This window comes from Gymnoscopelus microlampas (genome assembly GCF_963454915.1).
Source record: "Gymnoscopelus microlampas genome assembly, chromosome: 16".
In the NCBI taxonomy this organism is placed as follows: Eukaryota; Metazoa; Chordata; class Actinopteri; order Myctophiformes; family Myctophidae; genus Gymnoscopelus; species Gymnoscopelus microlampas.
The window spans coordinates 5241072-5258870 of NC_139953.1; the positions used below are offsets into that span (position 1 = coordinate 5241072).

A 17799-nucleotide genomic window follows, 5' to 3' on the forward strand; every position below is an offset into this window, starting at 1 on the left:
TTTCCACGACCCCCATTAACTCTGAGAGTGTACAAATGGAACCAAATGGACCCTTATGGGTCCATTTGGTTCCATTTGTACACTCTCAGAGTTACACATGATGGAACCAAATGGACCCTTATGGGTCCATTTGGTTCCATTTGTACACTCTCAGAGTTACACACCTGTAAGGGGCCATTTGGAAGCCCATGAGGGTCCCTGGACCCCAACTGTAGACCCACTGGTGTAACAGAGGGTTTCCAGTGGGCCAACATGCACAATATCACCACCCTGACTCTGTTTGACCAGAATGGAACAGAGCCTTCATTAGTATCATTGGTAACACCTGTGAATGTCTTCATAATATGGCTGCTGTGAATAGAGCCTATTAAAAAATATGGGAATAAGAGGTTTCTGCCCGACAGCAACATTATCAGGCACAGCCTATCAGACAGTAACATTTTGCCAGAAAGGAAATGCATTATTTAATTCAGTCTGACCAGAAAGGGCATAACAATTAATGACCAGAGGCAAGCTGAGCCCTGCCCCCCCCCCCCCCCCCCACACACACACACACACACACACACCACCACTCCATCCAATCCAAGCCCTGGTTATAGGCCCGGTCGGGCATTGAACCCACGTGTCACGTTAAAACACACACACAGTGTCCAGTCCGGTGGGGTCCATTTGGTTCCATTTGTACACTCTCAGAGTTACAGACCTGTAAAGGGTCTCCCTATAGGAATCGCTAAAAGGAATGGGACCGCCAAGAGGGAATGGATAAGGAACCGAAATGGTTCAAATCCTCATGGGATCGCAAACCCTTTAACTCTGAGGCCTGCAGTCACTCCACCAAACCAGCTCTTATACTGTAGCTTGGATAAAAAACCTGCGGCTGAAACCTCAGAGCATCCATTCAAGGGTTTCAGCTTCCCATCGATCCATCCTCTCCTCCTGGCCTCCTCACTGTCTCCTCCTCCTCCTCCTCCTCCTCCGGCCTTCCGTCCGGATCCAACCTCTTCCTCACATTGCTTCCTTCCTTCATTATCTTTCCTGCCCTCTTAATTCAATCTGCTCTCCTGTCGTTGTGTTTTTTGTTCTCCCTTCTCCCTTTTATTTCATCCCTTCGAAAGAGGAAAAAAGGACTCAAAGATCGTCGTTTTCCCCCCTTACCTTTTTTCATTTCGATACGGGAGGGAGGGAGGGAGGGGGACGGGGGGAATAAATTCCTCCAGTTAACACAAAAGCAGACCGAGTTCACGCCGACCGTTAAGACACCGACGGGCGCTTTTGTATAGTTTTGTGTTAGTTACAGGGCAGCCAGGTGCCGTACATGGGGTGGGGGTGCGGGTGGGGGTGGTGAGGATGAGGAGGAGGAGGAGGGGGGTGGTAGCGGCGATGGTGGTGGTGCGGCGAGGGCGGGCACGCTGCGGCGGCGTGGTGGTGCTGGTGGTGGTGGGGGTGGTGGTGGTACACGGGCTGCACCTGAGCCACGTAGTAGTTGCTGAAGTTCCCGTCGGCGACGTACGGCGCCGGCTGGTAGAAGCACGTGACGTTGGCGGCGTTGGGGATGGCGTTCTGCTCGGCGAGCACGCGCAGCGCCAGCGCCGAGATGAGGCCCAGCGTCTGCCGCCGCTCGTGGCCCATGAGGCACACGGTGCTCTCGCGCACCGTCCGGTGCAGCGTGGCCAGGTAGTCGTACTTGCGATCCTCCAGGCCCACGAAGTGGTTCTGCAGGTAGGACTCCAGCTTCCGCCGCTGCTCGCCCACCTGAGGAGAGAGAGAGAGAGAATCTCATGTTATTTTATCTTTTATTTAACTGTTACTTTAACCATTATACTTTGGATATTCAAAAATAGCAGATCTACAAGCTCATACCGAGTGCTGCGCTATGAGCTTGTAGATCTGCTTTTTCTTTTGGTCCGCGACCAAATACATATCATTTTGGGTGGTCCTTCTCAAAAAACTTAGTAGACATTTGTAGAATCCCCAGAAGCAAAGATTTGAGTTACAAATGTTCGCTTTTATATATATTCAAAGATTTGCAAAAATGTTCATGATTTAAAAATAAATAGCCAAAGTATAATGTTTAAAGTGGTTAAATTCAATCAATCTTTGCGTCATAGCTAAGAGTTGTGCAGCCTCCTCCTTCTCAACAAATTGTAAAAATGATCAAACATAACTATCAATCATAGCCTATTACGGTGGTTCTCAAACAGAGGTCCGGCGGGGACCCCCAGGGGTCCTTGAGGAGTTACGGGACTGTAACTCTGTGACCCCCCCAAATAATCACATTTGAACTGAGGACCCCCCACCCTGACAAGCACTTGGAATTGTATGAGTTGAGGCTTTCAATTTAGTTTGACTCAGTTTCCATTTGTACACTCTCAGAGTTATAGACCCATAAGAGTTTATTTGGACCACTGGTGGTCCCCGGGACCCGACGTTAAGAACCAGTGGTCCACAGGATTGTAAACAAGGTGTTTAGGTTAGTGAAATCACCAGAGAGAGAGTGCAACAGATTCTTGTACCTAGCAGATTCAAAAGCTGTATGGGAAAGGACTCGTTTTTATCCTCTGCCAGCAGTGGGTTTACCTGCAAGCCTTATACAGTACGTCAATTAGCTCCATTGCTAAAGTCCTCCATAAGGAACTGGCTGAATAGCAACATGCACTATTAGTTTCCATCTCTATTCCATCTATTAGTTGAGTTCTAACGGGTTCCATTTACATTATCCATGTTGGTGTTTTTTTACATTTTACTTGAATGTAGTGAATGTAGTGTATCTATTATTTATTATATTTTTTCCATATGTCTCTGTTACCCCACCCCCAAAAAACTATTATAATAACAAAAAAATAGATAAATAAATACAATGAATTGATTAATTAATTGTATTTATTTATCACCCCCCCAAAAAACTATTAAAAAAATACAAAATATATACATACAGTAGCACTCAGTTTACACACATTTGCACTCAAAAGACCACAATGGAAATAAACTCTCAAGCTTTTTTGTGCTTCATCCTTTTGATGTACGCGTATGCATTTTTGTCAATCAAGCCCGAGAACACCAAAACCTAATAGAACAACATGGTCCATTGAGTTCAGTGGAGAAGTGGCACCATGTTATGTCCGGTTCCTCAAGCAATATAGAATAGGAAAAAAAAACATGGATGAATCTCTCAAACAAACAAACCTCGGGGAAGTCTATGAAGAAGCGTGAGCACATGTAGCGCTGCAGCAGCTTCATCTCGCCCTCGGAGGCCGCGCGGAAGCCCCGCACCAGCAGGTGGCAGTACTTGAGCAGGCCGCCGCCGCGGATCTCCTCGGGGTTCCGCGTGCAGATGAGGCGCCGCCGCAGGTGGTCGAGGGCCGCGGGAAAGTCGCCGTAGACGCTCTCGCCGAGGATGGTGGGGTGGAAGGTGGCGGCCATGGGGTGCTCGGAGCACTCGTAGAAGAGCAGCAGCGAGTCCAGGCGGATCTGGAAGGAGTCCACGCTGAACTCGAACTGCCGCCGCAGCGAGTCCACGAACTTGAGCTCCACGTTCTTGCCGCGGTTGTTGGAGAGCGAGATGAGGCTCCAGCGGTCCGAGTCGTTGCACACCTTCACCATCTTCTGAACGTAGGCCTCCTGTTGAGCACAAGCACGTGAGCTGTGAACTAACCAGTAGCGGACAGTAACCTAGTAACCTAGTGCACTTAAAGCGGCACTATGTCACTTTTTTTTTTTATGAATCAGAATCAATATGGTAAACAGTGGTGTAAAAAGTGCTCACATTTGATATAAGTAAAATATCAATACGGCAATGTAGAAATACTCTGTTACGTAGAAGTAAAAGTACAAAAGTATTGTTATCAAAGTGTACTTACATTACCAAAAGTAAAAGTCATTGTACAGAACGTCCCATTTGCGTTGCATCGCCCACCCATTAACCAATTTTAATATAGGATGCACTTTAACTCGAGTTCAAATTTTACCACGCAACTTTCACTTTTTAGTGAGTAATATTTGACTAGGATTGAGTACTTTGTCCACCACTGTAAACAAAGCTACATAAATCATATTAATGTACTACAGTGTGTATTGCAACATCGGGTCCAAGTTGCTTGGGTTCAAGTTGCCGTACGGATAGTTTAACCACGTTCGCCCTGAAAATAGCCGATCTACTATTATAGCCGATCGGCTATTTTCCAATAGCCAAAGTACAAAACAGGGATTAAGTAGTTAAACCCAGTCAGTGACAGGAGATAATTGAGTCCAGCCCTGGCTTACAGCTGCCAGTATAGCCTTGTGGGAACTACAACTCAACTCAACAACAACGTCACTCTGAATAAAAGCATCTGCTAAATGCCTACACAGTAAATGGTAGATTAGAACATGAATTGCTCATTTTAAACCCTACCTTCTATGGATCTGCTGTTTTACTAGATTATAGTATCATCGCTACTGCATATAAAACATAAATGGATTATGTGCACAATTCAAAGTTTTGGTTGAGGCATGGTTTATCAAAATAAGATTCCAGACATACATTTTCGAAATACTGTAAAAGCAGAAGAGAGCTAGGGAGTCTAAAAATTACTCTAAATGTTATTTTATGATAATAATAATTATAATAATAATAGGATAATACATAATAGAATCACTGCCACAGGATTGCTTGCTACATATATTAGCCTAATCTAATGACTTACAAGATGTAGTTACATGGAGAGAGGAAGCAGAGTTTTCATTTTACTGCACGTATTTCCTCAACCACTAAGTATGATTTTCTTTCATTTTGTTTGCAGGCTGCCTCTACCATTCATACACCACATGTCCATTGACCACAGTTTCAACATCCTCCTTTCAGACGGCAGACTAACACTCCGTTTGTATGTCAAAACAGTTTGTTGACATAAAACAGTTGTCTATTGCGAAATACAGTAGCCTGCTGTAATGTCAGGTTTAAGAAAGACTGCACTGCAAAACAGTGAGATTTGCTGTCAATTGGGAAGCTATGCAACGGTGCGACACCGTCAGTGGTGGAAAAAGTACTCAAATGTTTTACTAATGTAAAAGTATCAATACTGCAATGTAGAAATAAAGTAAAAGTCCGGAATTCAAAATTTACTTGAGTAAAAGTACAAAAGTATTGGTATCAAAATGTACTTAAAGTACCAAAAGTAGAAAGTACTCATTATGCAGAATGTCCCATTTCACAAGTTTTCAAATGTATAAAAATCTTTTGAAAATAGCAGATCTGCTATTTTCAAATGGCCGAAATGTATGTTTTGGCGTAAAAGTACAATATTTGCCTCTGAGATGTAGTGGAGTAGAAGTAAAAGCACTGCAAATTGGAAATACTCCAGTAAAGTAAAAATGAATACCTCAAAATTGTTCCTAAGTACAGTACTTGAGTAAATGGACTTAGTTACTTTACCACACTGGACACCGTTGGTACGACAGAGCGTAGTACATTAGGTGAAGATCTCCAACACAAAGTTGCGGATAAACTACAGTATAACCTAAAATTTCAGTAATTACTGTATATCATCATGTTTTAAATTGTGTCTGTGGTTGTATCTCTGTTGGTTTGGTGGGCCAAACTAGCCTGGCATTGGCCAGACTGATTACGTGGATTCGCTCTCACGTGGACTCACTCTCGCGTTCCTCCGCGGTATCAGTCTGGACTTCAGCCCATAGGGAGCGAGTATGAGAAATCAGAAAATGATCGGGCCAATCAGTGACTGCGTTTCAACTGCTGGTCTGTACAACAGTAATCTCTCAAGAACAGATTCTGCTCTCCGCTTGAATCTGTCGGGGGGGGGGGTTCATCATAACGTGTACGCACTGGCCTATAAGTGGGCGTGCCTTCAGATCAGGAAGCAATCAAATGTAGTGGGCAGGATTTACTGTCTGTGCTCTCGCTTCCCACTAAAACAAACCGAAACTCAATTAACAATAGCGTCCTCGGAGCAGACAAAACCACGGAAGGATATTCACATTTTAACTTGCTCTTTCATCATAGAAACAAGTGGGCTTATAACCAAAACGATCCATGTTCTCTGGGAGAAGTGGTGTTAGTGTTCCGTGTAGAAATATTGTTAGTGGGAATGAAAACATAGTCGCACCACCGGAAGTGAAAGGCTGAAGGCAGACCAAAACCCTGGTTTCCTTGCACACGGGTGCTACATTGAGCCCCCCCGAGAGCCAAGTGAAAGAGTAAAAAACAGCAGAGTGCGCTGTTTTTCCTTTTTTATTCGGCGATGGGTTCCCAGATTGGTACAACAGTGAAAAGCATCAATTATTTTCTGTCGGCCGAAGTCCAGACTGATACCGGGGGAGGAACGTGAGAGTGAATCCACGTAAATCAGTCTGACCAATGCCAGGCTAGGGCCAAACAGCCTTGGCAATAATCCAGGAGTAAACGAGGCTTCCAGCTGATTAATGTGCATCCGACTGGAATTGGATTAGACGGAATCCTCTTTGTATTAGAAAGCACTTCTTTTTACTATCTGCTGCCTGCCAGCTCTATTCACTGTGCCAGGGCAGATGGATATGGACATGGTTTTGTCTACATTGCTTTTGAAATGCTACACCAGTGATGGAAAGTAACTACTTCAGTATTGTACTTAAGTACAATTTTGAGGTATTTGTACTTTTACTCCACTACAATTATTTGAACACTTTACTTTACTAGTTATTTTGTAGATTTTGATTATTATTACAAAACACACATTACCCACTTCAGCCCTAAATACATTTCGGCCATTTGAAAATAGCCGATTTACAAGCTCACAATGCGTCGCGACGCGACGCATTGTGAGCTTGTAGATCTGCTATTTTCAAAAGGACATTCTGCATAATGATTCTGAATGAGTACTTTTACTTTTGGTACCACCATGCAACAGCTACAACCAGTTGCTCTATCGCAAGCTTCCTGAGCAAGGGGCCAGCCTGAGAATACATGTACGCAATGTATTGGCGTACATTGACGCCAATACGGAAGAGACCGTTCATATGAATGGCCTTTAGTTTCGCTGTTTTACCCCGGCTGGTGTCAGAAAGAATTTATTTTAACGCAAGCGGAAGGGTTTTTGACAAACTTTAGAATAGATTTTCTTGCTACACAACCAATAGCATACATTCCCCGCCTACGCTTTTGATTGACAAGCTACCCAACCAATAATGGTCTGGTGTCATTCTGCTGTCCATTCATTATATACAGTCCATGTTCCTGAGCATGTTCCACGCATTTGCATTGACAAAGCATTGGCAGATTCCGCCCCAGAGGTAAAATAAAAGTGCGGTGTGGCCGTGCCCTAACAGAGTATTTCAATTTTGCATTATTGATACTTAGTAAAAAAAACGTGTCTACTTTTCCCACCACTGTGGTACACTACTGTTTGATTGGTTCTACTGAAAATAAATGAATAAATAAATAAATGAAAACATCTGCATAAGCTAGGCAGAAGATGGCCACCACTAAAAGAAAAATGTCCTTTTTATTGTAGCCTATTCTCTTGTATTATTATTTATGCTAATACAAATGATAAATTATGATTATGTTGCACTCTCTTGTGCTCTGTGTCCTAATGCACGCATGCTTAATAATGTTTTTTAATGCAAAGCACTTTGAATGTGCAACATATAGCCTTGCCTTGCCTTGCCTTGCCTTGCGTTGCATAAATGAGGAACTAGTACAGCCAAACAAACGGATGTATTTTTTGACATAATAGGCTATAGTCTAGTATAGGGAGGGTTATGCTACTCCATTTGACAAACGTTATAAGAGAATGGCAAATGGGAGAAATTAATCAATCATATATACTGATTGATTAATTGATTGAATGCTTTATTAACAGTTCTGTACAAAAGGATGCTAAAAGGATTAAAACCCAATAAAGCACTATATGGCTTGACTATATGGTTTCCATTGGGGTCCATGTGTATTCGATTCATCGAAACATTTAACGAGAAACAATACTATGCAAAAAAACATCATATAAACGACGCATTTACCTTTAAAGTAAGCGGCGTGATCTTCTCCTTATTCACCCCTTCGGGTAAGAAGTCCAGGAGAGAGTCCAGCACGATGTCCTTCACCATCCTGAACTCCGTCTCGCCCTTCAATGAATGAATGAATAGTTTATTTTGGTGTTTTACCATAACATGGATAAATACTTCAGTTTAGTTTACATATACAGAGGTAACACCGAAAAGGTGTGGGCTGAAGCCGAGGCTTATTATGCCTACCCTATTTGAAGAGTGACTTTGATGTAAAACAAAACAAAAACACATTTCAGAACTTAGTTCATACATACATGTATAGCATATATCAGTTCTGTCAGGACAACTCATGAATGGATAAAGACAACTCATAAAGGATAAGATATTTTTATTGAATATAAAATGAGCAATATATTTATTATGGTTGGGCGATGAATAGGATCTGCTTTTAGGTACTCTGATATAAAGCACATCTCCCATTAACCATAGGGACTCCGAATCCTCCGTACATAAACAGCAGATCAAAAACAACAGGTGGTAGCTGGCTGAGCAGCAATAGGCTCTATTCACAGCAGCCATATTATGAAGACATTCACAGGTGTTACCAATGATACTAATGAAGGCTCTGTTCCATTCTGGTCAAACAGAGTCAGGGTGCTAATATTGTGCATGTTGGCTCACCAGTGGGTCTACAGTTGGGGTCCAGGGACCCTCATGGGCTTCCAAGTGGCCCCTTACAGGTGTGTAACTCTGAGAGTGTACAAATGGAACCAAATTCCATTTGTACACTCTCAGAGTTATGGGGGTCGTGGAAACCACTGTGCTAGACTAAATGGAACAGAGCCTTCAATTATTAGTATCATTGGTAACACCTGTGAATGTCTTCATAATATAGCTGCTGTGAATAGAGCCTATTTTAACAAGACAGCAGTGACAGCAGCAGCATCAGAACGAGCAGCAGCAAAAGCAAGCAGGATGAGTAGTGCAAACTTCCAGCTTAAATAGAGCGGTCTGAGAATGACATGAGTGTGTGAGTGGATGAGTGCATGTGAACGTGGAGCTGAGGCGTCCCAATGGTAGGCCACCAACAACTGCACTGAGTTCCCTGGCAGAACTTGCTCTGTGCATGGCTGTGCCAAGCGCGATGCTCATTGGTTCTCAACCTTCTCAGGCCGTGACCCCCCCCCAAAATAATCATATTTGAACTGGGGACCCCCCCAAAATAATCATATTTGAAGTGGGGATCCCCCCACCCAGACAAGCACTTGGGATTGTAGGAGTTCAGGCATTACATTTAGTTTCACTCGGTTCCACAGATAAATATTGTGAAAATAGCCGATCTACAAGCTCACAACGCCCCCGCAACGTGAGGCGTTGTGAGCTTGTAGATCGGCTATTTTCACAATTTTTGCCTCTTTCTTATATTATTTGACAATTTGGTTAATGTTTGACCAGTTTTTATATAGTTTGTTGAACACTTTTGATGCAGTAATGCGCTTCTTTTTTAGGTACTAAAAAGGTCTTAAGGGTCCTCAAATTGTCACTTCACTGTTATCTGGGGACCCCCACCCCTATAATACACACACACACCTTGAGCTCGGCGCAGAAGATGAGGTCCAGGTCCTTCCATCCCAGGCCGCTGTCCTCGTGCAGGACATGGCTGGCCGCCGAGCCGTTGAGGCGCACCTCGCGCACGTGGATGTGCTTCTCCTCCATCCTGGAGCGCACCGCCTTCACGATGTCCCGCGGCCGCACCTTGATTGATTGATTGATTGAATGCTTCATTTAAAAAAAGTACTCATTATGCAGTCATTCACCATTTCAAGTTTTCAAAATGTATACAGATCTTTTGAAACGCGTCGCATTGTGAGCTTGTAGATCTGCTATTTCAAATAGCTGAAATATATAGGGCTTAAGGGGTTAATGTATGTGTTGTAATAATAATCAAAATCTACAAAGTAACTAGTAACTAAAGTTTTCCAATAATTGTGATTATGGATGCACCGAATGGGAAATTCTTGACCGAATACCGAATATAGGAAACAGTTGGCCGAATAACCAAATACCGAATATGATTATTTAAAAAAATATATATATATTTCGTTTTTAAACAATTGTTTGTACCATTGCTGTCATGGCTGTGCCTCTGTTGTAGAGCTACATGATCATGACAAAACGTATAATCACTATGGGTCCATATTGAGATCAGTTATAAAATGTATATACATTCGGTATTCTGTATTAGGCGTTAAAATCTATTCGGCCGAATACCGAATATGCTTTTTTTGGTCATATTCGGGAATTCGGCCCAATAGATTCGGTGGCCGAATATTCAGTGCATCCCTAATTGTGATTGATTGATTGAATACTTTATTAACACTTTGCCCCAAAAACGGGCACAGAAAGTACAGTTTCATACAAAAAGATGCTAAAATGATTAAAACCCAAGAAAGCACTATATGGCTTGTTTCCATTGAGGTCCTGTGTATTCAATTAAACAGTACTCACATTCTTTACTTAAAAGTACTGCAATGTTGAAAATACTCTGTGACAAGTAAATGTCCGAAATGTTAAGTTTGACTTGAGTAAAAGTAGTATTGGTATCAAAATGTACTTAAGGTAAAGTAGAGTAAATGTACTTAGTTACTTTCCACCACTGCTCAGGGTGTCATTTTAAAGCTGCAATACTACCTGGGATTCAGACTTAACAGATTGATAAAGTAAAAAAAATACCTCAAGATTGCACTTAAGTAAAGAAGGCTACTTGGGTAAATGTAGCCTATACTTTACACCAGTGTTTTTCAACCAGTGGTCCGGGGACCACCAGTGGTCCTTGAGGGGGTTCCAGGGGGTCCCCAGCCAAATTAATAGTTAGCAACCAAATTGACCCTTATATAACTCTGAGAGTGTACAAATCGAACCAAATGGACCCTAACGGGTCCATTTGGTTCCATTTGTACACTCTCAGAGTTAAATGAACACTGATGATGATGATACAGTGTAGATTGGGACCCCCAAGAAATTTCAATGGTTGAGTCCCTGGCATATCTTTTCAAATTGGAGTCCCTGGGCTAATATTTGTCAATTTGGGGGTCCTTTGATGCGAATAAGGTTGAAAACCACTTCTTTACACCACTGCTACTTGCTCACCTCCAGCGTGGGGAAGTTCCACCGGCCGTGGATGGGGATCGAACCGGCCAGGATGGCGTCCAGCCGCTGGACCTGCTCCCAGTGAAGCACGGAGATGTTGCTGACGGCCCCGTCCTCCTCCTCCTCCTCCTCCTCCTCATCCGCCAACACACAGCCGTCCTCCTGCTCCGTCACCTCCTCCTCCTCCTCCACCACGCAGCCGCCTCCATCCGTCTCCTCCGGGGGAGGACACGGATCAGAGGGCTGATCAATCCTCTTGTCCATATTTTTTAAATAGAATTAAAGATAATTCGATACGAAACCCGATTTAAATCCGGCTTCTGATCGCTCGCTGCGGAGGCTGTCTGTGTCCGGCTTGGAGCGGCGGCATCGGCTGGCCGTTGATGTGTGCGTAAAGTCGCTCTTTTTTACTGTAGTATGGAGCTGATATACACTCTGCAATCTACAATCCTATAGGATTCCAATAGGAAAAAAATCAAATTAAAATCCTATAACATTTTGGAACAAATCCTATAGGATTCGTATAAGAAAATCGATAAGAAATTATATTGGAAAATGTGAAAATCCTATAGGATTCTTACAGGAATGTCAAAATCCTATAGGATTCTATTGGACATGTGTAAAATCCTATCGGATGTCTTTGACGAGGCTGCTGCGTAAAGTCGCTCTTTAACCAGAATAATATGGAGATGGAGATGCTGATATTACACAGCATCACACATAATGCAAAACAACACAGATCTAAATCACTTTTGGGGGCGCTTCGATCGTCCTGGTTGATGAATAAATAAAGTCTGTCTGTCTGTCCAGACCAGAGTAGAGAAGATCAGTCAGTGTCTCTGCGCTCCGTTCCTCTCGGATCGCCAAAAACCGTCTCGAAGGAAGATCAGCTACTCTCAAAACGGGACTGAATAAAGTCGTCCTCCTCCGCTGTGTCAACGAATTCTCCGTCCATTAGCATCCAGTACTGTGTCATCATCATCATCCCAGTGCGCGTAACGGTCGTGTTGTTGGGTCTACTGTCGTTCACTTTTACGCACGGAGGTGCGTGTCTCTCCCTCGCAGAAACTTCACTCATAATTCCAGCTCCTACACGCTTGCTTTGCCCGCTGATCACACACACACACACACACACACTGACTGATCACACTCTCACACACACCTACTTCCACCGATCATGTAAAGAGAGGTGTATGTCTGGCTGATCGCTTACATTGTGCCCGTTGTGTCCGCACACAGGACCGCGGTCCCTTTGCTTCAGCTCACAGCTGCTCAGAGAGACGTTCTGAATCTGATCCACAACTGTTTCCCCTTCAGTTAACGGCGATGGGGGGTGGCGTCGTTTGTTTTGATTGACAGCACCTCCGACCAATGGCTGTCTACGGTATAGCCTCTCTATAGCCTGCTACGTCATAACATCAATATTCCACTTTTACCATCATTCCTTTCACACCTAGACAGTGGTGAAAAGTAAAGTGCATGTACTCAAGTACTGTACTTCAGTAAAATGTGTTGAGGTAATTTGTACTATACTTGAGTATTTCCAATTTCCAATACTTTTACTTCTACTCCACTGCATCTCATCTCAGAGGCAAATATTGTACTTTTACTCCATTACTATTATTTGACCACTTTAGTTACTAGTTGATTGATTGATTGATTGATTGATTGATTGATTGATTGATTGATTGATTGATGTACTTCATTTAGTAAGACATGAGAACAACAGGAAGTACAAATTCACAATTCAAGGTCTACTAAACTGGAAGACTCATAAAGCACTAAGCTTGTTTAAAATGAGATCCCCATGCACACAAATCATGATGACATATAAGAGACAGACAGATATACACACTACTATACAGAACGTCATACAATCAGCTTACAGGTTACTGGTATGAAAAGTGAAACATATGTACAAGAGAAGAATAGTTCGGGGAGGGGGGGTTGTTACTTTGTAGGTTTAGCATACACACAACTTCAGCCCTTAAAACTTTGGCTATTTGAAAATAGACGATCTACAACCTTGTGAGCTTGTAGATCTGCTATTTTCAATGGGTTTTTGTACATTTTATATACTCTAGAAAACGTGTGAAATGTTCGCAGTGCGAGGCGGTGTGAGCTTGTAGTTTGGCTATTTTCACAATATGTATCTGTGGAACCGAGTCAAACTAAATGTAATACCGCTCAACTCCTACAATTCCAAGTGCTTGTCAGGGTAGGGGGTCCCCAGTTCAAATATGATTATTTTGGGGGGTCCCCAGTTCAAATATGATTATTTTTGGGGGTCCCCAGTTCAAATATGATTCTTTTGGGGGGGTTGCGGCCTGGAAAGTTTGAGAACCCTTGCTTTAGTATCAAAACTTGTGACACAATATTGTTTTTTGTGTTATTTTTGTGTGCTGTTTTGTGTTGGATGTAGCCTACCTTTAATCCATGTTGTGACACAGTCACATACATCTTAATGAGAAGAATGTGCACTGTGTAGTCAGTGCATCTTTATTATTTTACCCACTAATAACAAACAGTACTAATAACAACACAAAAACATGATACTATATTTAAGCGATAGTTCAAAAGCCTGACACAACATTAGTACCATAATGCCACCTAATAGTTAGGCTTTACATAGTTGTGTTCACCCTGAACACACTGACACACTGTACAGGCATACACAGCCAAAACTGGGGGAAATATCTATTTAAGTAACGCCCCCTAGAGGTGGTCCTGCGTCTTTTCCCTAATATTTTCACAAGGCCTAAATAATGAGCTATTCCTTTCTTTTACCAAAGAAAACTAGTGCAGCCATAGACAACTGGACAACATCCTATCTATCTATCTATCTATCTATCTATCTATCTATCTATCTATCTATCTATCTATCTACAGCAGTGGTTCTCAACGAGGGGTCCAGGGACCCCCAGGGGCCCTCGAGAGGACTCCAGGGGGGTTTCCAGCTAAACGATTGTTAGGTTATTTAGGAACCAAAATTGGTGTACGAAAGTGATAGTTCAAGAGATACAAATCTGACATAATGGGCGTCCGTGGCCTCTGTCTGTCTGTCTGTCTGTCTGTCTGTCTGTCTGTCTGTCTGTCTGTATGTAGGCTATAGGCCACAGACTTCATGGTTGTCATGGTGAATCTATTTATTGAGCCACAGAGCTCCTCTACTCTCAGGTGCATCTGCGTCACTGCAGAGACCAGGCCGTAAACCAGCTTACCGCAGATTACCCTGTATACTGTATGCACGCGCACGCGCACGCACACACACACACACACACACACACACACACACACACACACACACACACACACACACACACACACACACACACACACACACACACACACACACACACACACACACACACACACACACACACACACACAGATGAAACATTGTCCCTGAATGAGAAGCAAGCGGGAGAAAAAAGTGTGACACAACATGTCACAAAAGGACATGTAATGGTCACTGTTCCTTTAAGTAACATCACCTGTAAATGCTACACATCACCTCTGACTTCTATGTATTTCCAACCCGGTCTCCCCCCAAACAAATGACCAAAAGTCAAAGACAGTGGTTCAAGATGTTAGGTGAGGCATTAAACACAATCATGCTGATTACAGGAGAATATTTGCTGTAGTTGAACATACAGTTGGTTACTGTAACTGTTACTGTTGTAAAATTTACAGTAACATTTACGGTAACCCAACTTAGGAAATAGTGAAAATAGCAGATCTACAAGCGCTTGTAGATCTGCTATTTTCACTATCAAATAGTATTAATTCATAATCGATTTTCTGGTAAGTTTGGGTCCCAGGGAGACAACAATGGTATCTTTTTGAGTCTCAGCTGAAACAATGTGGGAACCAATGCTGTAAATGACTGTTTTGCACTGTCATGGGTGCGAAGTGTAATATCTGACTGGTTATGCAAGACATTTTCACCTTTCAGCTCATTGACTAAAATGAAACAAGGAATCATCACTTTTGGGTGCGAAGTACAGTATCACTCCCAAAAGTGATGATTCCTCATTTCATTTTAGTCAATGAGCTGGAAATGTGTTGCACTGCAGGTCAGATAGTGTAGAGGATAAACAAGATACATATAGTTTTGAATACCAAATACATCCCATCAGTTCTGGCTAATGTTGCTGCCAAGTTATATGCCATACATGGACATTTATCTATTATTAATATAATAATGTATTTATTCTAACTATTTGAATCAGGTGATAGTCATTGGTCCCACTGTGCTAAAGGAGCATGTTTGTTTTCCACTTCAGCAGGGTAAAAACATGGCAGGCTGTATAACACTGACCGTATGGTACGCTTGATGTAAGCAACACAGCTGCAGCTGATCAAATTAATAATGGGTGTGTTTTAGGTGTGTCAATGCTGTCTATCATGCTTGCACATTGACCATGTCCTTGCCCCTTTAATTCCCCATAAACTAAAATGTCATGTTGTGTGCTGCAATAAATGTGAGACTTTTTGAGTAAGATGACGCACGTATCCGAGGATGACACACCGGACCGCCAAACCCTTGTAAACTGAGTGAAATGAAATATTGATATCGCTAGTCTTGGCAGCTGCTGGCTGAGGCGCCTCGATGTTGTATTGGAAATGAACGACGGATTCCCGTGTGATGCAGAAACACAGCATTTATTTAGAGCCGAGATGCGATCGATGCTACTCTAAAGGGCGCCCTCTGAAAGTGACACCCACGTCTCCGATGCGAAGCGATTGCAGGCAAACAGAGAAGCCGACACCAACTAGGGACTCCTGGATCACAACACCCTCCACTCCATCCAATCCAGCTGGCTCCGCTGTCACGCCGCAGTGTGTCTGCAAAGGTGGTGCGCTCCCTTCCTCTCCTAAGGCTGTGCCTTGGGTTGGCTCCCACAGTGTAATAAGCTCTATTCACAGCAGCCATATTGTGAAGACATTCACAGGTGTTACCAATGATACTAATGAAGGCTCTGTTCCATTCTGGTCAAACGGAGTCAGGGTGCTGATATTGTGCATGTTGGCTCACTGGAAACACCAGTGGGTCTACAGTTGGGGTCCAGGGACCCTCATGGGCTTCCAAATGGCCCCTTACAGGTGTGTAACTCTAAGAGTGTACAAATGGAACCATACGGGTCCATTTGGTTCCATTTGTACACTCAGAGTTATGGGGGTCGTGGAAACCACTGTGCTAGACTAAATGGAACAGAGCCTTCATTAGTATCATTGGTAACACCTGTGAATGTCTTCATAATATGGCTGCTGTGAATTTCCCTTGCCATCAGTTCCGGGTGCCTGACACACAGTGCCCTGCCAGCCTCATCCTTCTCTCCCTGACCTTGTCCGGTGACGGTATAGTGGTCCAGGTTTCTGATGCTGTCCGCCCATGGAACTCAAAGCTGTTCCTGTGCATGAGATTAGATGAGACATAGTTTATGTAATGAGAAGGGAAATTGAGACGTTACAGCAGCATAATGTGATGAAAAATGAATATGTACAACATACAAAAACACATCAGACACACATGGACAACATCGCACACGAACAAAGCCGTCGCAGAACCACATGCATTAAGTGCCAGCAGGGAGAGAGTTCTCATACATTATGCAGTATTTTTTTTTTTTAATAGCATTTTTTTTAACCCACAAGTTTGCAACCCTTTCTCACCCAGTGCCAACAGGCTCTATTCACAGCAGCCATATTATGAAGACATTCACAGGTGTTACCAATGATACTAATGAAGGCTCTGTTCCATTCTGATCAAACAGAGTCAGGTCAGGGTGCTGATATTGTGTATCACTGGAAACACTCTGTTACACCAGTGGGTCTACAGTTGGGGTCATGGGCTTCCAAATGGCCCCTTACAGGTGTGTAACTCTGAGAGTGTACAAATGGAACCAAATGGACCCGTAAGGGTCCATTTGGTTCCATTTGTACACTCTCAGAGTTATGGGGGTCGTGGAAACCACTGTGCTACACTAAATGGAACAGAGCCTTCATTAATATCATTGGTAACACCTGTGAAGGAAGTGATAATATGGCTGCTGTGCATAGAGCCTGGGCGCTACATTACCCCTGCCAGCCTATAGGGAGCCCAGAGCCGAGCTCATGCCTCCTTCAATGCATAAGAGCCAACTAGCCTTCTTATCACCTGACAGGGGGGAGTTTTGTATTATGCAGCCTGATGGCAGTTGGCACAAAGGAAAGTCTAATACCGCTCTGTTTTCATCTGCGGAACAGTGAGCCTCTGGCCGAAGGTGCTAACCCTCTTCTGCAGCTCGCCATAGAGTTTGTCCCTCATCCTACTCTCTGCGACTACCTTCAGTCCATCCACCTGGAGGCCAACAACAACAGAGCTGGCCATCTTTATGGTCTTATCGAGCTTGTTCAGCTCCCAGGCCTTGATGCCGCCGTACCTCCCCAGCATAAAACAGAACGCTGGCTATACACAGACTGGTAAAACATAGCCTCCATATAGCCTGCGACACACATTCAAGGACTTGAACCTCCTCCAGAGGTATACAGTCTGCTCTGTCCATTGCTGTAATCACGCTCGGTGTTGTCTTTCCCGTCCAGATCTAGACGCCATCCATGGCCCGTTCTGGTCAAACAGAGTCATGCAGGGTGCTGATATTGTGCATGTTGGCTCACTGGAAACAC

At 43.4% G+C, this 17799-nt stretch overlaps 1 protein-coding gene across 1 annotated transcript in view; it reads right to left on the reverse strand.

Moving 5' to 3' along the window:
- Positions 1–1197: 1197 nt before the first annotated feature.
- The window catches only part of LOC311062769 (terminal nucleotidyltransferase 5A-like), a gene marked incomplete at its 5' end in the record, with an annotated part of 35020 nt that continues 18418 nt past the window's right edge, over positions 1198–17799 (reverse strand). Inside the window, 5 exons of the mRNA XM_084081990.1 lie at positions 1198–1752; positions 3184–3618; positions 7993–8097; positions 9571–9735; positions 11131–11262. Of these exons, the coding sequence (XP_083938116.1) occupies positions 1288–1752; positions 3184–3618; positions 7993–8097; positions 9571–9735; positions 11131–11262 (1302 nt within the window). The 3' untranslated portion in view covers positions 1198–1287. The remainder of the gene's footprint in view (positions 1753–3183; positions 3619–7992; positions 8098–9570; positions 9736–11130; positions 11263–17799) is intronic.